This window comes from Choristoneura fumiferana, chromosome 12 (assembly GCF_025370935.1).
Source record: "Choristoneura fumiferana chromosome 12, NRCan_CFum_1, whole genome shotgun sequence".
NCBI classification, from domain to species: domain Eukaryota; kingdom Metazoa; phylum Arthropoda; class Insecta; order Lepidoptera; family Tortricidae; genus Choristoneura; species Choristoneura fumiferana.
In genome coordinates this window covers 11359705-11387292 of record NC_133483.1, presented here as the reverse complement: position 1 = coordinate 11387292, position 27588 = coordinate 11359705, and the positions used below count along the sequence as shown (strand labels likewise).

The window sequence follows — 27588 nt, the reverse complement described above, 5'->3', positions numbered from 1 at the left end:
CTAAATACGGTCTCGGTATTGAATCAGCCAAAAAATTGAGGTATCGGCGGTAGCTGCAATATAGCAGTGGTAAGTTAAGTATGAAAGTGTGATGGCTCAGAGCAGAGCGCGAGTAAGTGGCAGGGGTGTAGTATAAAAGTGAGCGCACAACTACCACTCTGACATAGTTCACGAGACTACACGTGTCTCCGCCGTAGGTCGCATCCCACACAAAAACAATGAAGCTTCTGGTAAGTTTAGAAAGCTAAGGAAAGACGCATAGTCCTTTTATCACAGTTCCGGACATCCTGGATTTCTAATTACCTATATATTTATTTTAAAATTCATCTCGTAATAGATTGGAGTAGAAACCACAGTTGAATACTCGAAAATCTGAAATTCCTCTATTTATTATTTGTCAATTTTTTAGGTCTTATGACCTACGAAGGGTTTATATTTAAGTTACTAAAATTTGAGTTTTGTCAATCATTAGGAAACTCTTAACCCATCTCGTCTAAAAGTTGAAGGTCTTAGTAAATGTCTCGGAACGAAATGGAAGATGAACTTCAATGAAGATGTTGCGATAGCAAGAGAGCCTAAGGATTTTCCTTGATCGGTATTGCAAGAAGCGATCAAATAGGGTCGGTGGGCGTGCCAGCTGTGAACTTTGACATTCACTCGCAGCATGCGTTTTAATTACGATATACTTAGTGAACGTTTCAATACACATTGAATTTTTAAGTGTCCGTACAGCCGTTAAAAAAATCTACTGCAACCTCATTATTGCTCATGATATGTTAATATGCGATACTAAACGATGTTATTGTATAAACATCAGAGCAAACCAAGCTTATTCAGTTTAAAATCAAGGCAACTCATATTCATAATCAACGCATTCATTTTGTCCGAGTATTTCGTTTAGAAAAATAAAATAACATATATTATTAATATTTGTGAAGGTTAAATTTTCGCTCGGAAAATTTCAAGTTTTTTTTTCGATCAATACTTAATTCGAGGACTATTTTATGGTTATATTATTCATAAAACTGGGCATAATGAAAAATTTCATATACATGCCACCATTATTGTTTATTTAATAGCCCGATGTGGTCGGTTTAAATATTCAATAGAGCAAAGTAGGTATTCTGTTTGGTTTATGTAAAGTGATTCTGAGACTGCTAAGACGATAATGTGTATGGGTGTCTAATAATAAACGAAGATCTAATAAAGTCACGAAATAGTCTTCAATATCAGTGAGCAGCATATTATGTAATTAATACATGTACCTATGCGTTAATTAACTTTGTTGTTACTGTGATTTTAAACTTCTTTGCATGGTTTTATATTCCAACAAAAACATTTTCATTTGGAAGATTGATTGTGAATCAATCAATGAAAGCCTCTAAAAACTTCAAAGTTTCAGTAAAATTTATAAAAGTTTTGCAATTTCAAATATAAATAATAAATTATTATTATTATTAGTGCATTATGAAATATTAAGTTATTCAACCCATCGACCTGCGTAAATAAATATTAGTATTGTCTTATTACCGCAGGGTAATGGTCTCTTCGGATAGTGAAAGAGCTTAGTTGTTAATTTTAATATCAGTCTAGAACTACAAATATCATTAAAATCTTCGCAAAAAAGTGCGTGTTTCAGCACAATCTTTTGTAAGACAAAAGTTCACGGCACAATTTCAGTTAAATTTCGTTCATACGCCCAAATTTGAACTCGCGGCCCTCTACTGGTAACGGTAGGTATGGAGAACACGAAGAAATTTAAACCAGTATCCATAAACCATTCCTTGAAGCCGTGCATCTGTTTAAAGGAATGACCCAACCGATTGCAACGCAACATCGTTTTCTTGCCGGCTGCATAACTCGTTCGTGCATTATAAAACCCACGTGGGGATCTTCAATGTCAAGTAAATGTGCGTTGCATTGTTTGTTTATCACGTAAACGCTTAACGAATAATCTTGAAAGTAAGAGTGTCATCAAATATTTACTTTCGATATTTATATAAAACGCGTAAACAGATTATTTAGTTATATGAACGTAACTTTCTTATTAATTGTGTTAATTGATCACAATTTATTCAATTAAAATCATAAATGAAAGTAATGATTTTATTGTTGCCTAAAAAATAATTCTACACGCTAGACAAAGACCAATTTCTATTTATTTTCACACAGGCAACCTCATTTTTAATAGACTTTTCGTTATACAAGCGATCTTACTCTTAGTTCACTTGTTGCACAATGTCTTTGTGGGTCATAATTTGGACTCATAGGTGTAAGGTTGCGTTACGTCTGTTTGGCTATTTCCTATTTATTCAAATGTCATTCAAGTGTTATCAGGCAAAGTTGACATTTGACATAAATCGACTTAAACATCGATTGATACGATAATACCTATTCAATCGTAATACGATTTCATAATGATTGAAAATTAACAAATGTGCGAGCGCGAGCGTGCTCATGTACCGAATCGAATCAATGACGCGCATTATACAAAAGAGATATAGGCGAACAATTAAATAATGTAACAGTGGCTTTAAACTCCATAAAAGCTCTAAAACAGTTCATAAGAAGATTAACAAGTACTTTAATCTATTTTTAAAATAGTCATTTAAAAGAGGATAACGCAACAACCGGTAATTTATGTAAACGTAACTGGCTAAAGATTGGCAGGGGTTGCACGATAATTGTTTGATTTGATGCTAATGCAGTTAGCTCACCTGCTTTAGTACACCGGGAGCACGATGTCTTACATAATAAGAGTAATTTACTTTACAATAATATTGGCACTCGGTTTTATATTGCACTTATCGTATCGCACCGGTTCAGCTGTTAGAAGGCTTAGAAACTGTCGGAAAAGCATGATAATGAATAATACTAGTTCGTGTAGTTGGCACACGTCCTATATTTAAATCGAATTATGCTAGAGCTAGGTATTTAAAAAAAACAAATGAATCAATGTTGAATAATATATTTATAACCGTACAGTTATTAGAGTAATTTGGAAGAAATGGTAAGGTCCATTTTGATTATCGATGGAAGTGACCGATCAAAACAAAAGCATGTAGTCTTTTCCACATATATATAGTTTGAAGTTGACATGGTTTTAAAGTACACGTTTCAAAAATAATATTCGTAGGTGGTCAAACAAACAAACCACGAAATAAACTACTCGTGTTATGTAACGTCAAAAATTGACCAACAACTGAGATACTTAATGATGCTAACAAACCATAACCAAAGTTAAGTACATCTCAATGAAAACAATGGTGTAGTTGTGGACCTGAAAGTGCCAATACATGTTCTGGTGGAGCTCGCTTTCGCCCAACCTGCGTGTCGAATGAGGCGGTTTCACAATGATGCAGCCTATTGTATCGTTCCATCTTGCCTTACGACATTACGAATATGATTAAGCTCTTTGTCTGACATCATCGTATCATTGCTAATGTATACGAAATGCAGCAAGGTACGGCTTGAGATGCTCGATGTCGTGAAATTCCAAATGTGTTAAGAAGGTCGAATTGATGTGACATTTTCGTCTATAGAATCTTTTGCAATAAACAGAATAAATTTTTCAGATAATATTATTATTTTTAATCGTGAATTTTATTTTGGATAGGTGAAATATGGAAAACGTGTTTTTTTAATTTATTTAGAAAATAATTATATTGATGTTCTGTCTTGAATTAACTACAATAATAATTTTATTAAAGTTAATTACATTCAGTCAGATTTTAAAAAAGGCATCTAGTTTAACGTGTCTCTTCTAGAAATGAAAGAAATATGGCCTTTTATTTACTTTTTCGTTATTATTGAATGTAATATTTTCTTTATTCCGTTTGATATAATAAATTTATTTAAAACTTCATTTACTATATGTAGGTATAAAATGAATCTGCTTTTACCTGATTTTTGCTCACGACTGATAATTTCTCAATTCCAGATCACATTTTGTGCTGTAGCAACTCTGGCGGTAGCTCTCCCTCAGAGGAGAGCACCTGCAAAGCCAGAACAGCAACAACAGTTGGACGACCAGCAAGCTGCTGAGCAGAACTACAACAACTACCAGCCCCAACAAGACTATAGACAACAACAACAGCAACAACAACAACAGGAGTACAGACAAGCCAAGCAGATTGATGACTTCAGGCCCAAAGTCCAGTTGGAAACCACTACCTACATTCCTATCATTCGTTTTGACAAGGAACAGGGAACAGATGGGAGCTACAAGACTGCGTAAGTACTTTATTAAATAAAAGATATGTATATCATGTCACTATTAATATCGATTAACCTACACAAAGAATATATATACATACGTGTCATTGTATGATTGTTAATTGAACAACGTTAGTTTATAAACTGTCGGATTGGTTAAAAGTGATACACAAAAAAAATCATTAAAATCGGTCAAGCCGTTTCTACGGAGTTTGGTCACAACACAAACATTTTTGACCCGAGAATTTTATATATTAAATTATATTAGTTGTTCTCTGAGTGACATACGAGCTGCTAACGGTGTTAAACTTTTTTAAATTGATAGCAAAACCGGTGTAGCATTATTTTCTCTATAGGTATGGACAAAACCTATGATATTAACTAAATTCTACCTGTAACAGGCTATAGGCAAAGAACAATATTTATTCAGAGCGCATAAAGCTCTTACTTTAGTATTTGAAGTCAAAAAAAAACTAATTTTGGTGTCACGTTTCAGACAGCATTGTAAGTTATCAGTTCTATTGATCAGTTAAAAGAAATCGACGGGTAAGACCGTAAAATTATGTAATAGTCTGTCTGCAAAATGAATTCTTGGTACTAACAAGAAGATGTGGAGATGACTCTTTCAAATAAGTTTCATACTATTTTCTGTAAGGAAGTGGAGCTTAAAATAAATATTTTATTTTTACTTCATACTAAGCTTTTTTTAACTTAAGCTTAAGTTTTTTTTAAACTTAAGGTTTTGTTAACGTCCGTCACTTTGACTTTGTGCTTTAGTCAAACGCAGACAAAGCATACATTTTGCTATGATAGACTGAACACCGAAGCTACCGTACAACGGCCAACCGATAGTGTCTTTTTCAACCTCGACATTGGCGGAATCATCGATACTTTCGATGGAGCTATATTTTTTCTAAAATTGAATTGAATTGAATTGCTATGATAGGGTTTGTACCTTTCATGAAGGAGGTTACTTACTTCTTTTTCGTATAAGGTGGACTTGTTGAAATCCGCGTTGAGTGTTAAACCAGAGTTAATAAGTTGTGTCAAAATCCATGTCACTGCCAATATTAACCCTGGGTGAACGATTTAATTTTTCAAAACCAAGATTAAAGAAAAATCTTTATATCTGGCTTAAGGACGACAAATACATAGATTTTTAATTTTACTTAAGCCTGGAAGTAAGACCCACTGAAATATTGATCACAAAAATATAAAAATAATGTCAGTTAAGAAAGCTTGATATTAGCTTACACTTATGTACTAAATTTGGCACGCTTGGGCTTACACAGTTATTGCAATGACTAAGACTGAGCAAGACGTTCATAGTGTAGGCAGCTCGGCTTGACTCGTTTAAAGTTACTTTACGTTATTTTATCGTTTCTAACAGAAATGTTTCTTACCACACCATTTTATAATAAAGCGTTTATTACGCTTTTTAAAAGCTTTTATTTAGTTTCACCTGTCCCGTTGTCTGTCTGTCTGTCTGTACCTATTCAAATCTTGCAAGTTAAATTTGACCAAGTTCTAGTAGTCAGATTGACTTCAAATTTGGAACACTTATCTAAATCACGTGACAATAAAATAATCTAATAGTGACATCCTGGAAGTCCAGCCAGGTATTCAAATGTAGTTTGGGTGACAATGCAAGTACAGTCCTTAAAAGGACAGCTAGCAAAAAAAGCTTGTATTAAAAATTAAAATTTTATGATTAGGTTATTTAACATCAACTAATTTATATTACAGGTACGAGACCGGTAACCACATCCAAGCCGAAGAGTCCGGCTACCTCAAGTCTGTTGGAGAGGACCAGAACGCTCTCGTGCAACAAGGATCGTACAGCTACACTGCCCCCAACGGAGAGATCATTACAGTCGAGTACACTGCTGACGAGTTCGGCTTCAGAGTGAAGGGCGACCACATCCCCACCCCTCCTCCTGTATCTGCAGAAATCCAGAAGGGGTTGGATCTCATCTACGCCGGAATTAAGGCTAACGCGGTTAGTATTTACCGTAGTTAATGCAGCAAAAATAATTAAATTGATTGTTTGATTTATCCAGACAAAAATATCCAATAATAAGAGGCCATTAAGTGGCAAAAAGCTATTATGTTCATTATTCCAGCGAAGTTCAAAAATACTTATTTAAATCAATGAAAGCCCAAAAGAACGTGTGTGTACATTAATATTATAAACAAGAGAGAGCATTTTGGAACGAAATAGGTATTATTTACACACTGGACGACATACCGGAACGGTTATTCTATATTAACGATGGTTTCCCTTTATACGCCCAAGACCTAAATATTCCGGGCCTCTATCATAAAATGCCAAAACGAATAAATAAGGTACTAAAATAATCACTTTTTATGAAAAAAAAAAATGCCGGCTTCAACGAAAACACGTTACCAAATGATGCTATTTCAGAGTAACATCACATTTTTTTTTTTTTTTTTTTTTATTTGACTGGATGGCAAACGAGCAGGTGGGTCACCTGATGGTAAGAGATTACCACCGCCCATAGACACCTGCAACACCAGGGGGATTGCAGATGCGTAGCCAACCTAGAGGCCTAAGATGGGATACCTCAAGTGCCAGTAATTTCACCGGCTGTCTTACTCTCCACGCCGAAACACAACAATGCAAGCACTGCTATTTCACGGCAGGATTAGCGAGCAAGATGGTGGTAGCAATCCGGGCGGACCTTGCACAAGGTCCTACCACCTGCATTATTATTTGAATTAACCATTATGGAGCACTCGTTACCTACTAATCGCTTTTGTCTTTAGGAAGCTATTACTGCTACCACTTATTCTTGTCAGAATCGATACCAATTTTTTCCTTAGTACGGCATTAAACTTGTTTACTCGCTTCTTTGATTTTTGAAGACACGGAAATTACTAGGTTGAAATTTGTTTACATTTTACAGACCAAAAGTTTAACAAATAGCTTTTAATTTTTTCATAATTTAACTTATTTTAACCCTTTTCCAGGCATAGTGTATGTATATAGCGACCACATATAAATGTACGTTACTATTCGACCTTGCAAAATTTCCAATATGGTACAAAATCAATTGAAGTTGTTAAAAATTAATCTACGAGTATTACTTTGTAGTAGCGTATCCAAATTAGCGGGGGCTGAAAAAGGGTTAAAGTCAAATTCGATCGATATCAATCATAAATAAATTGACGAATAAATACATAATGAGTCACTCAAAGTGTAAAATATTATTTACTTTTTATTTCAGGAACGCGATGCGCTTGAACTGAAGAACAACCCTGAGGCTGCTAGAAGACAAGAAGACAGGGCTGCCCTCGACTACAACGGCCAGTACTACCAACAGTAGAAGCTTAGTGTATCGTTAGATTCAAACATCTCAGGACAAAAAGAAAAGAACCCTTATAATAGTTAATGGAAACTTTTGGATCTTCGTAAGGACTAATCGTTCCATGTTGTCCAAGAGCATAGACCAGTGCGCACGCTAGGCATGCTTATTACAAGAAAGTAGTTAAAAAAATTAGGAATGTAGTGTGCGTGGCGTACGTCATAGTGGGTTTCGCTCGAAAACCAGCTCCAACTAAAAAAAGGCCAAGTACAGTCCTCTTAGGACTAAATTCTCTATTTTACACTCTTACCAAGTGTAGTAAATGTGCGGAAGGCAGTAATAAGTCAGAAAATGTGTAAAATTGCTTTAATGTTCGCTTGCGTCATAGTATACAGTTTGTCTGCTGAAAGAGTTTGCATGGGACGCTGTCACAAAATTATGTAGCCATCACAATCTAAAGCTAACATTGGAAAAAAATATATACTGTTATCCTTGTGGTAGCCATTCATGCAAGCTATTTGAGTGAACGATTTGAACCAAACCACCTGAACAAAAGTCTCTGTGAGAAGTCCAAGAGGGCGCTTGGTAAACGTGAATAGCAGTTGTTATCGTGCCTAATTTCTGAACTAAGAGTTTATTCTAGCAGTTTCCCAAAAAACACATAAATTAACACGTTATAAGATAGTAAATAAAACTTCTCTTTGAGATAACACTAGTTGAAAGGAGATACAGTTCAAACCCAGATACCTATAGTTTTTCGGAGAAGGACGCCAATAAATAAAGATTTAAATGAATGAAACTAGTGAACCGATTTTGACGAAACATGACTAAAACTAATTTACGTCAAAATCTGTTTAACTATGTTAATATAACACATTTTTTCAACATCCATTTGATGTCACCGAGCGCCCATTAGTCAGCTAAGTTCACTGCCAATGAGACATTGTGATAGAATAATAAGTTCATTTATACATATAATGTCTTACTTTTGTAAATATTTTTCATTATTTTTTATATTTTAATAAAATGTTTAAATAAAATGTTTTTTTCTGATGATTTGACCTGACACAGTTTACAAGACATACAGACAGAAGCTCTGAACTCATCCCAACTTTGCGTTGTGTCGCGACGCGACAGCGGGGCTACTCCGAAATTCGAAAATCGTCGCGTTCCGTCCCTCTAACACTTATACTATTTAATACGAGAGTGAGAGGGACGGTACCATACAAACTTCGATTTTCGAATTTCGAAGTAGGCCCTCAGGGGTCCAATCATGGTGATACCTAGTAGTTTTTCTGTTTGTATTCAGTATTATTTATTGCAACACCTTTTACAAAAAAAATATAATATAAAAAATGATGCCCTGTTGGGGCGTAACAATTTTACAATTAATTACATTAATTAACTATACATAACATATGCTATGTTAACTATAATGTTATTTTTAGCAAGAGGTTTACATATTAACTAACACCTTATAATTAAGGTTAAGTAAAGTATCTAAATAAACTATACTTTCATGTAGTTATACATAAACATGTCCGCCCGAATTGCTATCACCATCTTGCTCGCTAATCCTGCCGTGAACCAGCAGTGCTTGCAGAGCTTGTGTTTCGGCGTAGAGAGTAAGACAACCGGTGAAATTACTGGCACTTGAGATATCCCATCTTAGGCATCTAGGTTGGCAACGCATCTGCAATACTCCTGGTGTTGCAGATTTTTATGGGCGGTGGTGATCTTTTACCATCAGGAGACCCACTTGCTCGTTTGCCATCCAGTCGAATAAAAAAAAACTCACTGACTTGGACCGGTCCCAATTTTTAGTTACTAACTTAAAGATTCATTGCTGTATTGATTAATATCTGTTATAGAAAATATCTTTTATATTCTTTAAAAACGAACATATTTTAATTAACGGTTTTTATAGAAAATAAAACTCTATCATGAATAATTATTGCAGTAGACACATTAATTTATATATTAAAAACAGTTCTAACAGACTGAACTTTTAATTTTCATTAAATTTTTATGGAATAATCGAGAAAAACTAAGAAAAATGCAACGTTGCCAGCTCAGCAGGTATAAACGCTCTTAAGCGAATAAGAAGAAGCTTTGAGTTAATGATTCTTTTTAGAACTGATAAGATGCTGAAGCCGGAAGGTTAAGTACTCTGTTATAAAATAATATGACTAAGCCGTGTTTGGGCTTAATGGAATCGAAAGTAAAAATTAAAGATTTTTTTTAACTAAAAAATAAAACCAACCACAAAAAAACACTAAAAAGTTAAAAATAACTACCGAACCTAGTTTCTTCCATTTAGGTACTCACATACCTAGCTTTTTCTTCTACTCAATCTTATATCCTTGCGAAAAATTAATCTGTTAGAACAATAAAATTATATTATATACAATTATTGCTAATTTAGGAGTCGGTGCCACGACGAACGTGAAATGACATACAATAATCATCATAATAAATAATAGGCATCGATTAAAATCTTTACATTCATTACATACATATATCTATGTTTTAATGCGCAATCACAGAAACAAATCATCAATTTCAAAAGAAAATGCATCGGTTACATCAAAATATACCCAAGTTAACCACTATTAGTGTCCCTGCAATATATGTCCAGTTTTTTCAATTCTTCAGGATTTCACCATGAGATCCTGCCGTAACTACAATGTGACCTATGTAATTGGAAGTATCTATTTCTTTTCCATCAAGAGCAATTTTTCTAATTAGTTGATAATGATAAATAACGGAGCCCTGACAAAAGTAACAAAAAACAACCGAATTGAAAATTTCCCCTTTTCTTGGAGTGTTAAAAATATGGTCACGATTGTAATATTTAGCAAACAATACCACAAAGCCTTAAAACTAGGATCTGACTAATTATCATGTAATGAAAAATCAGACAACATCAATCTTGAAATTAAGTTTCTAAGTAGCGTGCTGTCAGATATTTCATTAATATGATCAAATGCCATGTGCAGAACAGGATCGGCCGGGTCAGCGGTGTCCACGACGCTAGTGTTTCACAACTTAACCCCCGCTCTTTATTGGAGATTCAAAGCTTCCAACCGATTTGTGCAACTTTGTCCTAACGGTTTAAGATACGGCAATAGAAATATACACTCTCATGTGTTATTTGATGATGAAAAAGTGTACGTGTTAGTAAGTACATTTATCAATTGAAAATAGGTTGCCTGGCTAAATCCAGGGCCTTGGGGCCTAAAGTCTTAGTACCCATGGTTGTAACATGCGTTTTTTTAAATAGCAAGGATATTTCTAGGTTACAAGTATATCACAACCATGGTTGCAAATGCCTTAAAACTTAAGGGCCCGAATAACAGATGAGGGTATATATTTCTAATACTGTATCTCATACTATAACGCATGCTAGTTGATGCAACAGTAAATTAAAGGAGATGCGTTTAAGGTAAAATAATAATTTGATTAAATTTTCCACACCTCATCTGCTTCCTAATCAGAATAAATGCAAGTGTTTCCACATTCTCACATGAATAAAATAAACATGAAAACATATACATAGAATTATGATTGGTTTTTTGGAGTCTTTTTGTATTTTTTATTTCAACTCCAAATTTGTTACTTTTATGGGTATCCCGTGAAACCATATCGAAAAGACAAACTGAGACATGGATGCACAGAAAAACCAGAAAAAGAGACCAGCGCTGGGAATCAAACCCAGGTCCTCAGCAATCCGTGCTGCGTGCTCGCGGCCGTTAATAAATGCCATCCTTGTATATTTATGAACGTATTCTGCATGAATAAGCAAGCGAGATATAGGTCTACCAGTTTATATTTATTAGTGAAATACGACACCCGCCAACGACCGGGAGCCGGTCGCTTGCCACTCAAGGGTTTTTGACAGGCTGCCGGGAGCCGGTCGCGTGACAAACAAGGGTGTGCCGGGACCCGGACGCTTGCCACTCCAAGGGATACCCCTACACCACCGCTGGACAGGAATCTAGACACGAATTTTTCCTATGCACATAGAACATAGAAGTCTGTGTGACCACCTGGAAACTTATAACACAGAGAAAGAATGAACATTGCAATCTGTTCTGAAACGATGCATGTGCAGGATTCTAATCTATTTACCTACTTAATCACACTAGCCAGGATTTAATTGGCACACTGCTGACGGGGTTCAATATTCCCAGGTCTTAATTTCAAGTTGATATTGACAAAGGTTAAGACACCTGTCTTGCTATAATGCCTAAGAACAAATCCATTAAGTTACGATTATCTGCCAATAAGCCATGTAATAGCAGTAAATCCGTGGACGAGAATCACACTCCTGCAATGACTTCAACCAACGGATTCGATTTGTAGCATTCGAACATGGCGGATGTAGACAATATCTAATTTTGCTATTTCTGTTTCTTTGGCTAGTTGAAGTATAATTTTGATAGTGTTTTATGCGGCGATTAACCTTAACAGTGAACAGTGATCACAAAATTCTATATTGCTCTCGAGTCTGACATTTTTTAATGCGCAAGTTGTGTCCACGTGGTTTCTGGAATTTTACTATCAAGTTGCAGAAACTACAACCACCGTACAACGTCCCTCTCAAAGAGAGTTTACTTTGACACTGGCGAAATTGTCCTATTAATTAGGACAGAAAAGCCATATTTTAAAAGAGAAGAAGACTTCAACCAACAACACAACAACTGAAACGACTAAAACAGGGAACGTTGAAAGAAAGATTTCATACAAATTTTGCTCGTGCCTATGTCAACATTTCTAATTAATTTTAAGTAGCAAATAGTTGGCCACAAACTTCTGAATGCCCACTTATTATTGACTTTCAATCATATTTTAATGATTACCTTCATTAGACTTACTACCTAGGTTTTGTTATTTACATAAATTTAATTCTATAAACAAAAGTTTCGTGGTAAAATATTTATTTATTTATGCGAGATGAAAATCTTATTAGCCGATAATTATATATACGATATATATACACACGTATCAATATGAAAAACATTAATAACTTAAAAGAATATGGTATTTACGCGAAACAAAATACAGGATGAGGTCTAGAATGCTAGAATGTAAAATCTCAAAACCCTTTTTTTTCTGAGTACAAACCAAAGCTCAATAAATTGAATTTAAAAACAATATTTAGTGGTATGATTTTCAGTAATAAAAAAATTAAACCCCAGAAGTCTCGTTTTATATATAGTAAAGAGAAGTGAACATTTTCTTGAGGCACCCGGACGAACAAGAAAAGCGTCAGTTAGTTATATCATCAGATGCACCACCTAGCAATTAGTGTTCACAAACCTTGCTATACTTATCGTCACTCAAGCAACCTAATGGGAATAGAGTTGCAACGACGCTACTCCACTGCAAGTTTTTCATTACACGTACTGAAACTTAAATAGTCGAATTTGTTGTCGCGTTAAACTAGTAAAGTATTAAACGAGTAGTACAATACAAAATAATGCCGCTTTAACAAAATAGGCGAACATAGCACAATACAAAATTACATATAAACAAGATATTAATACCAAAGGCGTATTATAAAGTTATTTGGAAATAATTCCGATCCGCATTAGCGATCCCTTCAAATAGCGAACCTACTGTGTTAAAAATAAAGTTGTGTTAAATACCTACTTGTGATGTATACATATCATTTAATAATATTGTAAATCTGTTTAAAAAAATATACCTCGTTGAGTTTCTTGCCGGATTCTTCTCAACAGAGGTTTTTCCGAACCGGTGGTAGTTTTTTTTTTGACATCCATAAGTGCTTGTTATAGCCTAAATTGAATAAATATATTTTGACTTTGACTTTGAATATATATCATGTCGGTTTTTTTCACACTGCTGACCAATGAGTAGTCGAGAAATAATTTAATTATACTTTAAAGCTATTGAAAACTATATTGGTACTTAATTTAAAAAAAAAAACTATTTCCAGTGAATACAATAGGGAAAAAGTCAAATTCTGATTCCCGACTGACGTCTAGTGCATTTATCCTACATTAAAATGCATGTGCGCATGAATGGTTGGGTTGGGATGCGCTTGCGAGCGGTCGCGCGAAGTTCATAGGTAAAGAAGCCGGTATATAAACCCCAGCTGTGTCACCTGGCACACACTAGTTCTGCCTGTGATTGCATCCAGACCTTCCTTCACCCTTATCTACATTTTGCAATGGTGAGTTACAACTTTCATATTTTAAGGATCAGTTGTGTGAATTTAGTACTTTGAAAATGAAAAGAAAAAGAATTTGGGGTTAAAAATATGGCCTATTTAAAAACAGCTTTGAATTTTGCGACTAAATTGGCTTATAAAAAGTTAGGTACTTACTAGTTTATGGTTACTCATAATTAAATTAAGTAAGTAGATTAAAAAATTGTGATTCTAAAAAAACGTTTTTGGTTTGACATTTGAAAAGGACACAAGTAGCTCATATTATTAACGACTATTGTGAAATTGAATGACGAGATTTCAATTATTCTTGGAGACACAGGCTTGGTAGATAAACATTTAATTTTAATTACTTGAAGATTTCAACATTACCGCGCATTATATGTTGCGTTGTAAGCATTTACGGCTCAAAGCACCTAACTTAAACGTACGATCATGTTAGAAGAAATAGGAACAATGTACCAACTAAAGTCGTGGTAAACTAATGGTTTAACCTTTTATACACCTATGGCCTCTCAAGCAGAGGGACGCGGGTTAGAACCCAGGCTTGCATCTCTGTGTTTTTCAGAATTTTTCAGAATTTATGTAGGAAATTTCAATTAAATTTCGACGATATGCTGTAGAAATACACACTCATCCTATACTAATTATGTGACATTATTCGATTGGAAAATCAAATTAGTGTAAAGCCCAGTCTAGACTTGCAAGAAAAATCTTGCAAGTTGCATGTTGCATTACATTGCAGCGCTCGATATACCGCTTCAAATTCGTTTGCTTATGAAATCGTAATAATCCAACTTGCACGATTTTTATTGCTAGTCTAAACTGGGCTTAACAACTGTGTTTCATTCCGCTTCCGCACTGCACACCGAACATAAAGCCTAAAGGTTTCTACCCACTACACGGTATCATGCCATGACCGTAATAGGAACGTGTCAGGAACGGAATGTCAAGCGCATACATGACACTTGACGGCGACGGTTGGTTATGAAACGTGCTAGTGGGCATAGTCTCATACTTTTCGATATAAAGAATATATTTTTGATGATGATTGATGCTACAACGGTTATGGTATGATACGGTGTAACGACTACAAAACTTTAGAATAAAAACAACAGAAATAGAACAAGAGATTTTAAAATGAAATCGTTAGTCGCTTTTAGATACTTAGTAGGTAAATGTGACGATGCTTGTTATTAGGTTTTTTTATAGTGAGAGGGACCACTGCCCATGAGTACCAACTACTCAAGGAGAGTCATAGGTCCGTTGCCGGCCTTTTAAAAAGTTAAGCCCTTTTCTTATTAGGTTGACAAAGTACAAATTGTCTTATGCTTACAAATTAGCTTGTTAATTTGATGCAAGTTACCTAATTGAGGTAAGGACGTCAAACTACATACAAGTATGAAATATTCGTGCAAATTACTAACTTAAAAATATGCAAACTACAACGTTTCTAGTTTGTTTTTGTTTCCGCCACCCACTTTGTCGTATTTCTGTACCCAAATGGCTGTCTGGAAGAGATCGCTTTTAAGCGATAAGACCATTTAATATCGACCCTACATTTTATATAATATGTAAAGCTATTTTAGGTACCTACCTACTGATTTGTGGTGTGCAATGAAGAATATTTCTATATTATTATTTATATATTACTCATTTTTACGACTTTTGAAATAGGCGAAAGTCGTGTGATGACAGGACTAAATTAATGCACCTCCAAGTGAATAAGCGAGATCGCTGTCGGGTCACGGATCCTTTCCTTCCCCATACCGACATTTAGTCATGTCACGTTTGAGCACACGAGATATGATGCATTTACATGACCCTTTGTCATATCAGATGTCATAAATCACAATGTAAGTCGTTGTCCTATAATTTTTAATGTTTTTGGATCTTTAATGCAACTCAGTGACTTTTAAATATACCTTTTGTGATGGGTTCGTTCATAGCAAATTGAATAGCAACGTAAATAAGTGCCTATACATAATAACAGGCCAGCGAGAATTAGGAACTTTACAAAATGATTTTTTTGCAGGTTTGTGCAGGGTTTTTCACAATGTTTTCCTTGATCATATGGCTCATGATAAATTTCAAATGTAAATTGGCACATATTTAAATTCCGAAAAACCCGGACCCACGGACACCCGGGTCTGAACCCCCGACCCTCTGTTTGAGAAGTTATAGGTCAAAACCACGACTATTTTGGAACATTATTAAATACTAGCCGCTACCCGCGACTCTGTCCGCGTGGAATTCGGTTTTCACTATCCCGCAGGAACTATGCAATTTTTCGAAATAAAAACTATTCTATGTCCTTCCCCGGGACGCAAATTGTCTGTATACCGAATTTCATCTAAATCGGTTTAGCGGTTTACACGTGATGAATATCAAATAAACAAATAGACAGACTTACAATCTATCGCATTTATAATTTTTTTTAAGTAGCCTGTATAGTGTCCTACTGTTGGGCAAAGGCCTCCCCTCTTGACCTCCACAACTCAATATTAGTGGGATGAAAAAAAAAACCTATAAAGCCTACAGATGAGAAGAATATGAGCAACCTACAGCGAAATCACTACAACGATTTATAACTCTTGACTTCTTACACGTTTTCTTGAAGTAAATTTACGACGCTTGATGGCCCTTACAAAGTGGGTGAATAAGTGTTCGCGGTTTCAACATACTTCTATAAATTTGCATTCATTGTTCGTGAAGAAAGCAAAGTACCTACTTGAAAGTTCAACTCTTCTTCCGGCATGTGCATTTCCTTGTTCATCTCACGGAAAATACGAGAAAGGCAGGAAGATTTCACTACCTTAACTATTGTATGGAAGTTGAAGCTAGTTTGAATGGTCATTATGGTCTATGTAACAATGGTAATATTTTTATTATTTTTTTAACGAATCAGAGGGCTTTTTAATTGCTAATATGAATCTTGTATTAATTACTAGATAAGTTACTTTTGTAATTTAACAAATCAAGCACTTGATGAAGATTTTTTTTTTATTTTCATATTTATCCTTCGTAGCTATCATGTCAATTACCAAGCTATCAATATTATTTCTTTCTATACTGAGTCTTACCTTCTTTTGCCATTAGTTATATTTTCTAAAAGCACCTTCGAACAGTCATCGTGTACCGTGCATCGTGCACTTTATTTTGCTATATGATTGATATCAGGCACTAATTTATTTTAATAATTTGTTAGTAAATATAATACGAGTACCTGGGTGATCCAGCTTTAGTCGGCTTTAGTAAAACTCGAAATTATGCGTTTCTCCGAAGATAGGACCAAGCTAGATCAATTGTTTGTATGTTCTCAGAAACCCCCACATAGCAAATTCGGTTTTGCGGTCCCCGAAATAAATAAAATTACAAAAATTACTGATGTAAAATCAAATTATAGCTTGTCAACATAAATGATGATAATTATTGAAAACACGAGAGTTTATGGCTTTGCCTAATTAGGCGGATTAATGTTATCGATTTCGATATCATCTTTGATATAAAACTACTATTTACTAGCCTTTGTCCGGGATATACAAGGTGTGTTAACATTAATCCAGAATGTTTTAGCAGGTGGTAGGGTTACTTTGACCGAATATCCGGTCTTGCGTCGGAATTTCAGATTCAGTATTTATAGCAACAATTATTAACAAAGGTGTTTAAATTAAACAAACTGACCCAATCACCAACACAAATATTTCGGTTTAATTATTAAATGTCGGACATATTTTAAATACAAATGTACCATCAGCCAAATAAGTGGTATATCAGTTTTTAGTTAAGTTCCTATCAAATGAATATGTCGCTAAGGTCGAACTTTCAAGTTGACAGACACGTCTATTGGCATTAAGTATTGTTTTATGACATAACAAACGATTTTCAACTTTAGGGCGCTAGACCACTTACATATTTGGCTGATGGTATCTACTTGATTATTGATAGCAAGATTAATGAATCTTAACCTGACGTATCCCATGTTCTAATTATAATACCCAATTCAAAAGATGAGCTTCCTTCAATAAAAATTACTCCAGAATGAAAAACCGTCTATTGGTAAAATGTAGGGATTACATAAAAAACGTACATATGTAGGTATCAATTGTATTCCCTTTTTTTATGAAAGAAAGAACGAAATACATTTATTTAGAACACAAGACACAAAATTATTATTAAGTACAATAGTATACATTAGATGTAAGAGTTACTATATTTCAATCGGCCTTTTTTGTTCCAGATCTCTTTAGCCCTCTTATCACTGGTAGCGCTGAGTGGGGCGGCGCAGCCGCAGCAACCTCAGGCCGGTGATCAGATCCCGATCGTACGCTTCGAGAGTGAAGGACCGAACGTGGACGGCACATACAAATGGCTGTAAATATATTGATTCTTAAAAATGATGGGGACACCCATTATGAAACCGTACAAAGAGTACCTGTTCTGTTATTTCCGCCAACTTGACAAAATGATGTATCATAATTAAGAACTAGCCCTTACCCGCGGTTTTGCACGCGTAAGCGGTCTACCATTTGAATTGAAATTCCGTCATCATCATCTCAGCGGTAGGACGTCCACTGTTGGACATAGGCCTCCCCCACAGACCTCCAGTTGCTTCGGTTGGCAGCGGCCTGCATCCACCGTGAACCCGCAGCAGGTCATCCGCACATCTTGTTGGTGGACGTAGGAGCTGCGCTTGCCGATCCGCGGTCTCCACTCGAGAACTTTTCGGCCCCAACGGCCATCCGCTCTCCGTGCTATATGGCCCGCCCATTGCCACTTCAACGAGCTAATTCGCTTGGCTATGTCGCTGACCCTTATTCTTCTACGCGTCTCCTCATTTCTGATTCGATCCCGTAGAGAAATCCCAAGCATAGCTCTCTCCATAGCTCGCTGAGCAACTCTGAGCCTATTTATAAGGCCTAAAGTAAAGCACCACGAAATGAAATGAATGAATGAAATTCCGTATTTCGTGGGAATTCCTAAAAACTAAATTGCGGATTTTATTAAAGCAAAATTTAATGAATCATGAAATGACTCTTATCCTAGCGGTTAAAATTCTGGAATTTTTTCTCGCTCTCAATGAGAATATCGGGATAAAAAGTAGTCTTCGTGTTATTCCAGACGTCTAGATATATAACAAAATTCACTTAAATCCAATGCCAATCCTTCTAGAGCAAAGGAGTAACAGATACCCGGTCGCATGCACATACTCACAAACTTTTCGCATTTATAATAATTAGTATTTAGCCGTGGTGGCTTAGTGGTTTGGACCTATCGCCTCTGAAGCAGAGGATCGTGGGTTCAAACCTTGGCTCGCACCTCTGAGTTTTTCGAAATTCATGTGCGGAATTACATTTGAAATTTACCACGAGCTTTACGGTGAAGGAAAACATCGTGAGGAAACCTGCACAAACCTGCAAAGCAATCAATGGTGTGTGTGAAGTTCCCAATCCGCACTGGGCCCGCGTGGGAACTACGGCCCAAGCCCTCTCATTCTGAGAGGAGGCCTGTGCCCAGCAGTGGGACGTATATAGGCTGGGATGATGATGTGATGATTAATGTAGACTTATGTAGAAATAGGGGGGGGCACCGTTAGTACCCTTTGGTTATAGAACTCTAATAAAATTAGGTACCTACGCCGGTTGTAGCCTAGTATTTTGACCTAGATAATGGACTCTCAAGCAGTGGGTTCTAACCTGGGATGCCTGTTTACAGCAGTGGGATGTAAATAGATGAAAAAGTATTACGAGTAGTAGTAAATTGCTATTAATTGGGTTTTAGTGGGTTTTAAGCATTCTTCATTCTTTGTTTCTAGTTATGAAACTGGCAACGAAATCAATGCTGAAGAGTCGGGGTACGTTAAGAACTTCGGAAAAGGCGAGGGCGAGGAGGTTCAAGTCGCGGAGGGCAAGTTCAGTTACAAGGCGCCTGATGGAACTCTTATAGCTCTCACTTACATTGCTGATGAAAACGGGTTCCAACCGCAGGTTTGTACACAATCAATATTTTTTGGTTAACAAATATGCATATTTACTAGAGTTGTGCCAGCTCGTTCACTAAACAGATCGCCCCCAACTAGTACAGTCGTGCCAATGTACTAGTTTGCTCTTTTAATTCTTTTAACACACTAGTACGTAATAGAGCTTATGAATGGTTCGCTCCCATTCCATAATCGTTCCGTTTCTTGTTGTTATCTCACTCTTACTCATTCTAGCACATTTAAAAAATCATCGTTCACTGAGTCCACACTGCGCCGTTTGATTCGATTAGCGCTCGGCGGATCGATCAATCAGAGGCTACTCGGAGTAGTCTATTCAGTTACTGTGTCAGGAACTAACTAGTTCCTTTTAGTATGTGTACTACACAAGCCTGATAAATGTTTTTTTTCCTGGCGGCAATTTTGTTGATTGTACCAGCATTGATATCTAAGCTACATAATCGTACAGTCAAGGAGTTTAATCCATTGGCCACCATGGATCCATTTCACAGTAAACGTCATAGTGACATCGAATTAATTAATAAGGAAAGTCTTAATGACTTTTCCTTTGAAAAGGTTCCATGGTGGCCCATGAATTAAATTCCTTGACTGTACCGACCACTAGAAGTGGCTGAAATTCGACTTGCAAGATTTGAAGATCACAAGTACCTACCGTATAAATACGAACAGTGCAAGTTAAATAAAAGCTTGTATGAGAAGCAAGTTTATTATTTAGATCACCTTGCATAAAACTTTGTCTATAAAGTAACCCTTTTTTCCGCTCGTTATTGATGAAGAATGTGGAGATACAGCATGTAATTGAAGAGTAGGAAGCAAATTAAAGGATAGGCAACTTTTTCTTATGCATTTGTTTTCTTTAACAACAGAAATTTGAGAGTGAGATGGCAATATAATAAAATAATTATGGCACCATATCTACCATCGAGCTGATTTAAATGGAGCCAGAGGCTAAGCAAGTCCAGAAGAACAACGTAACCTACCCGTGCTTGGCCTTGTTAGAATCGTCTTAGGGTGTACCTACTTGTCAAAAAACCGGCCAAGAACGTGTCGGACACGCCTGAAATAAGGTTTCGTAGCCACCACGAAACGTTAAGTACTATTTTTTCTAAGGATTTCGTATTATATACGGAATCTTCCATAGTTTAGGTATATTTTATACCTTAGGCTGCTATTTACTCTTAAACTACTGATAATTATCAAGCAACCTTAACCGTTATAGTATTCCTTGAAAGTTTGATATACTTACTACCATCCTTAATGTTTTCAAATTTTTCCACCTACCGGTTTAGATTTTAGAGGGGGGGGACGCTCGATTTTAATGAAAATTTTCACTTTAAAGTTGAATATTTCGCAAACAAATCACTGAATCGAAAAACTGTCTTAGCAAACCCCTAATGGTTTTAAAAGACGTATCCAACAATACTCCACACTATAGGGTTGGATGAGAAAAAAAAAATCACCCCCACTTTACGTCTATGGGAGGTACCCTAAAAAAATGTTTTTTAAAAATTTGTATTGTACCATTTTATCGGCATAGTTTACATATATATCCGTGCAAAATTACAGCTTTTTATCATTGATAGTCCCTGAGCAAAGCCGCGGACGGACGGACAGACAGACAGACAGACAGACAGACATGGCGAAACTATAAGGGTTCCGTTTTTGCCATTTTGGCTCAGGAACCCTAAAAATGGTATTCAGGATCTGATAAAGAAGCAGTAAGGTAGACGTTGGAACTCCATGACAGACCAACGTCGTAACTAATCCGAATTTGAGCTTGTTAGAATAGTCTTAAGATGCACTTTGACCAAAAATAAAAACCAGGGTCGACGGAACAGTCATGCAGGTTTACCATTAAAGTGTATTGTTAGTTGTTTTAAACACTTTTGTTTAATTTTGTGTTTAAATAACAGGTAGTAACAATTCAATTTATGATATTTCATATTTACCACTGATGAATTTTTAGAACTTGAAATAGGCAAGTCAAGATAGTTCGAACATTTCTGTTGCTAAAAAAGCGAATAATTACAGTCAGAAAAAATATATTTAAAATAACAAAAAATTTACAGTTCTCACCAAGTTCTCACGAATCTTACAGTGCGCCAGTCATCCCTGAAGATATAAAATTATGTGATTACTTTTAAATGTTAATTATTATCAATTAAAATTCAGCGTCTATGAATTACCAATTTTATGTCATTAGTTTGCAAATGCAATGCAAAGAATAATTTTATATTTGAAGGCCGTATGTAGATTATAACAATGTCATAGTTTAATTGTAGGTAAATTATTAATATTTTTCAATTACTTTATAATTTTATTGCTAAAAATAATCACACTGTACCGGCAATTATTCGTCTCGGTAAAGAAATCCATATAGGTATCATGTTTTTATGTACCAAAGTAAAATAAAGGATGTGCTAAAAATAGGTACAACAGCGCATCATTTCGTCAACAATTTTGTAATGAAGCATAAAATAAAATTACGTGTTCTCAACACCTGCTAAAGTGTGCGATTTAATGCAGTCAGTCGGCCAGGGCCTTGACACGTTTTCCCCTGGATCTTTGCGGCGATCGGCAGATGTTCTCAGAATCCGACACCGGCACTACGAGTTCACGAGCGACCACCGTTACCAACTTCCATACTTCTTAATTAAGCTTTATTGGCGCATCTAAATAAATTCTCATTCAAATCGTCTTTTCATGTTAAATAAGCAGTATCGTAAAACTTTTTGCTTAACACTAACCTCGAGCTAAACTTAAATGGCTCCGATCTAGACAATAGCACTAAGCACCATTGACCTAGTGAACTGTTCGTAATCCTCGACAGTGAGATTGATTTATTTTAGACATAATGTTCAGAGAAATGCAAGAGGAAAAAGTGTGAAACTTAATGCAATGTTTAACAGCCTACGCGGAGAAACATACTTGACTGATAGTGACAAGTCTTGTTTTAGAGTTAGGTACATAAAATATGGATGCCTAACCTTTTATTATTCAGCACAGTATGTCAGTTACGATATTCTTTAAAATATTATTAGGGCAGTTATTGTTAGTTAATCAGGGTTAAAGTCAATAAGTAAAGTCGTTAAATATTTGCATTTGCCTATAACGAGTAATATGGCTACTTACCATTCACTTATAAGGTTTTACCAGCTTCCACGTTTGTACTACGTTTAATACTATGATTATTGCACAATCGGTAGATAGGTTTAGTTGAGCATGACAATTTAAATTTAACCCATATCACTTAGTTGATTATTATGGGAACACTATGTATTTAACCCAAACATTAACGTCATGTTATTTTACCTATATTAAGTATGTACCTAACTGAAATCTCATAACGCATAAACGCTTACGCATTATGCATAAGCGCTTGTTACTATGGGACACCAAACAAATGGTAAGTTGACAAACTTATCATTCGTTTGTTTTTACCTATCATATTATCATTTTTTCTGTGCAACTCTCACAAAACCACAGAATATGTAAGTATAGTTGTAATAGTTGACAAAACATACATTTTGTAAGGATTTGTTCGTAACTTAATCTTTATTAAGAGTGTTGTGTATGGTAACTTTTGAAAAGGTCATACATAGTCTTACCCACCTTAAAGAAATGACTCGTGACTTTATACGAGCAAAATATTAATATTTATATGTATTTATGTTAATACCTAGTTCTACAAAAGCATTAGCCGCCATATTAGGCAAGTGGGAGTGGCCCTGCAGACCTAACTATTACCTAGTTGTAAAGTAAAAGATGCCTGAATCATTTGATTTACGTAAGAACATAGATGCTGTAAGCGCGGGTGTTATAGTACATTGGCTAACCGCATATGTGCAAATGTCGCTGTAAAATATCAACCGCCGACCCGTGACGTGACCCGCTCACCGATACGGGAAGTCTCTTTTTTGACATTGTCAGGATATAATATTCGAAAGTACAATTATACTGTTAGTTAGATCAAAGCTCAATTCGTCAGTCCACGCGACGTTCCATTATCTCGACTGGCGCAACTTATTGGCAAACTGGTCATCTGGTTACGTAAAATGAATATGCTTAATTTAAATTGTATCTTAAGCTATAAATCAAGGTTTATCGATGTTGACAATAATGGTAACTAATTTCAAATTAGTTTGTGAAACCGACGGGATGGGCAGGTCGATCAGTCACCGATTATTGCGGAGAGACACAATCTCTGTCAATCATTCGGAGAAACTTGAGGTTTTCATTCTTAGGATAGGAATTGGCAGTTAATGCAACTATATAGGTACCTACGTAATTTTATGGGCCATGTCTACAAAGCATTAATTCTATTAATTTGCCTTACCTTAAGGCCAATCAATATCTGTATGTGATTCCCAACGTGAAGTTCTGGCTAGTGTCACCAATAATAAATGCAAATTTACCATACCACGCCAAACATCTATGATAACTTGTACATGCACTTGTGTTGCATTTCGTAGATACTTAATTTTAATAGTCTATTTGTCCCTCAGGTTTATGTAATCCTTTTTGATTATTTGCGGGGACGACTCTTTAATTTTTTTTTGGTCGGGAAATCAAATAAGGAAAAAAACAATATCTGTGCTGTACAATTTTACTGTAAATGCTATAAGTAGTCAAGTTGATTTTGGCATTTATGAACATGAAACAACTTTGAGAATCACTCATATTAAATGATATTGTACCGGATAACTCACGTCTTAAATCCTAGGATAGGATAGGTAGTTCTTCTTAGGAGCAACGAGACTCGGCGGCTGCTGCAACACGCGCACACAGCATAGCCCGAAACATGTCGAGCTAAACTCGATTTAAGACGTGAGTTATTCGGTACAATATCATTTAATATTTGGCATTTATCTCATACAACAAACTTTTTTCCCTTTTTCCAGGGTGATCACTTACCCACACCTCCACCGATTCCACCGGCAATTCAGAAGGCGCTAGATTATCTTAAGACTCTGCCTCCTTCTGCAGCACCAAGCAACGTCCAGCCTCAAGCCTCACCGTTCAAACCTAGGGGAAGATTTTAATGACTTTAAATAAGTTATATGATGTGTTATAGTAATTAAAAGACACGGTTTGTACATTATTAGGATAAGTTTAAGCCTTTTATTTGTAAAAGGCCAATAGAATTTAAAAAAATGATGTAATTGATCCATCATCACTGTCCGTCAGTAGCATATTAGATGTAAAAATTAAATGGCTTATTTAACTACTAACTTTTTATTATTTCTTATCAAATAATTCGATTACAATATTGTGTATACACTTTTGATTCGACATTTTAAATACAGAAACTTTTTATTATGAATGGTGTCCATTATACAATAATACTGTTGGATCAAAATGTCCTAAAAGACAATTAGTAAATAAACTTGGCTAATTAATTGCTTTTAGTGCCAAATATCTAAAACTACGACGGTAATGTGACTATTACATATTTGAAATTAATTGTAAAATATTTTTTATTATTAACAATAAACAATAAAACACAATACATTAAACATTTAAAAATGTTATAACAAAAAATTTAAACGACTATAAAAAAACCATGAAAATAATTTTCTACCAGTGTGGAAGTTGGTCATTTACCTCACCTACGGACTTTGGGGGCGGGAGGCAGCCAGCAAAGGTGGATGGACGATTTGGTGCGAGCGGCTGGGAAGGACTGGATGCAGAAAACTCAGGACCGCACAGAATGGTCTAAAATGGAAGAGACCTTTACTCACCATTGGGTAGATCAAGGTTGAAGAAGAGAAGAAGACGGACTTTATATTGAGCTTCAATCACTCCTGCTGGCTTGTGTTGAGGCATCGACCGACTTCAGACTGGTAGAAAATTATTTTCATGGTTTTTTGTAGTCGGTTAAATTTTTTGTTATATTTTTTTTCATGCTTTTTAGTGTAAATAATCTAAGATACAATAGTTTAATATCAACTGCTGCTCGTCATCTTTTACAAAAGATTGCTTTTTCCGATGCAGGGAAGTTCATTATTGAGGGGTACTAGTGCTTCACCACCCGATTTACCATATATGCATTACGAGGAGCATAAATGGCTTAGCAACTGTGTCAAAGTAATTAAAATTCAACCCTTGAAATACTTGTTATTGAATAGTAACTCCGATGGTCAACTGTGGTCTTCATCATCAGTTCCACTTCACCAAATGATGATTTTCAAGAGCAAATGCACGAGTTACTACTAAATATATCCAATTTACTAAGGTGTCCCTACAACATTTGAAGAGTTCCCTCGATTTCGTTAAGATCCAATCATCAGATCCTGATTTGGTGCTTATGGGACCTAATTGAAGACATTCCTAGACGAATGCAAAAAAAATAATTTTCATATCGGTTCATAAACGACGGAGTTATAAGGTAACAAACGTTAAAAAAAATACAACCGAATTGATAACCTCCACCTTTTTTGAAGTCAGTTAAAAATATAACTATGTATAAAAAATATATAAACTAGAATAACCTATAAATAAAAAATCCCTCCTAGGTCACCGTCGCTGTTCATTGTGCCCAGAAGGCTGGCAGCATTCCCGCGTTGTACTTATTGCAAGGCTAATCCTTTGCCTGCAATAGTTGCCAGCCCTCTGGCCACCTGAAACATCAATGAGGCGCGCGGATATCTTTTTTGCGATATCGCGTGCGCCTGGCCCCCGCACGGCCCTAGGGTCTCAACACCGAACGGCGCAATAATAACATAACAGACATGACATGCCTCAGACTGTTATTTTCGATAAATATTCAATTCCTAGTAGTTTCTGTATCAAGATAACAATCTAACGGAACAGTTTCCTTAAGGTTAAAAAAACCTCTAGTAGGTGATTAATCTTTCATACACATTATTATGACTAATAAATAAGACAGCCACCATATTTTTGTCTCTACAAGAAAATGAAGCAATAACAAAACAAAAGACAAAAGATATGAAACCAAAACAATTCAAAGGTCATGGGTGTCTAAGCAAATAAAACTTAAATAGTGCGATATTAAAAATGTGTAGTTGAAGGACAGATGAAAACGATCATAACATTTCCGATGCTCTATTGAAATACAAATGTAATGATGTAATTATGATAATGAGGACGAAACAAATTGATTTATCACGTCACGATGCAGTAGTCCTCCAGACATTTTGACTTCTGTTTCTGACGAGTTTTAGAGCTATACATTGGGCGTTGACGAAAATGCTTTTGCGAATTTCCGAAATCAAGACGTCTGGAATAGCTAATTACATATTAAAAAGTCGCGCGTTTGAGTGACATAAAATTTCGATACCTCTTAGTTTTAAAACACGTGTTATCAAAACCCTAACAAGCTCTTAGGATTCCTTGGCCATTACAAAAACCGGGCAAGTGCGAGTCGGACTCGCGCACCGAGGGCTCCGTACACATTTATAGGTATGTAAGTAAACGGGAATCGTGTCTTGAAGATATTTCTCGCTTCTTTCGAGTGATTTAAACTATCCAGTGTATGCAAAGCCCTACTATTAAGCAAAATGTGCGCAGTGTGGGCTCAGATTATATAGGTCATTGATATTTATAGACAGACATAAAAAAATCAAGATTTTTCAGACTTTTTTAGTTAATTGTGTTATAATAGCTACCTTTCTACCAAATTTCAAGATTCTGAGCTCACGGGAGCTACCCTGTAGGTTTTGATTCCCTTGCGAGTTTCGAAAATTTGCGAAAATTTGCAGCATTAACGGCTGCATCTTTTGATTGCGTTGGCTTAGAAGTTTGACTTTTTCACAGCTCCTAGGGACAGTAGACCTCAGTATTTGATAAAAATTTCAGCTTGATACCTCCACGCGTTTCCGACAGAAAGACGAACA

At 35.7% G+C, this 27588-nt stretch overlaps 2 protein-coding genes across 2 annotated transcripts; both read left to right on the top strand.

The window, feature by feature from the left end:
* The first annotated feature begins 124 nt into the window (after positions 1–124).
* LOC141433336 (uncharacterized) lies at positions 125–8581 on the top strand. The gene is made up of 4 exons (XM_074095327.1): positions 125–230; positions 3941–4233; positions 5962–6214; positions 7464–8581. The coding sequence occupies exons 1-4, from the start codon at positions 219–221 to the stop codon at positions 7560–7562; spliced, it is 657 nt and encodes a 218-aa protein (XP_073951428.1). The 5' UTR covers positions 125–218; the 3' UTR covers positions 7563–8581.
* Positions 8582–13677: 5096 nt separating this feature from the next.
* LOC141433318 (endocuticle structural glycoprotein ABD-4-like) lies at positions 13678–24959 on the top strand. The gene is made up of 4 exons (XM_074095302.1): positions 13678–13740; positions 17975–18108; positions 19550–19721; positions 24634–24959. Exons 1-4 carry the CDS (start codon positions 13738–13740, stop codon positions 24772–24774), a joined length of 450 nt encoding a protein of 149 aa, XP_073951403.1. The 5' UTR covers positions 13678–13737; the 3' UTR covers positions 24775–24959.
* Positions 24960–27588: the final 2629 nt, after the last annotated feature.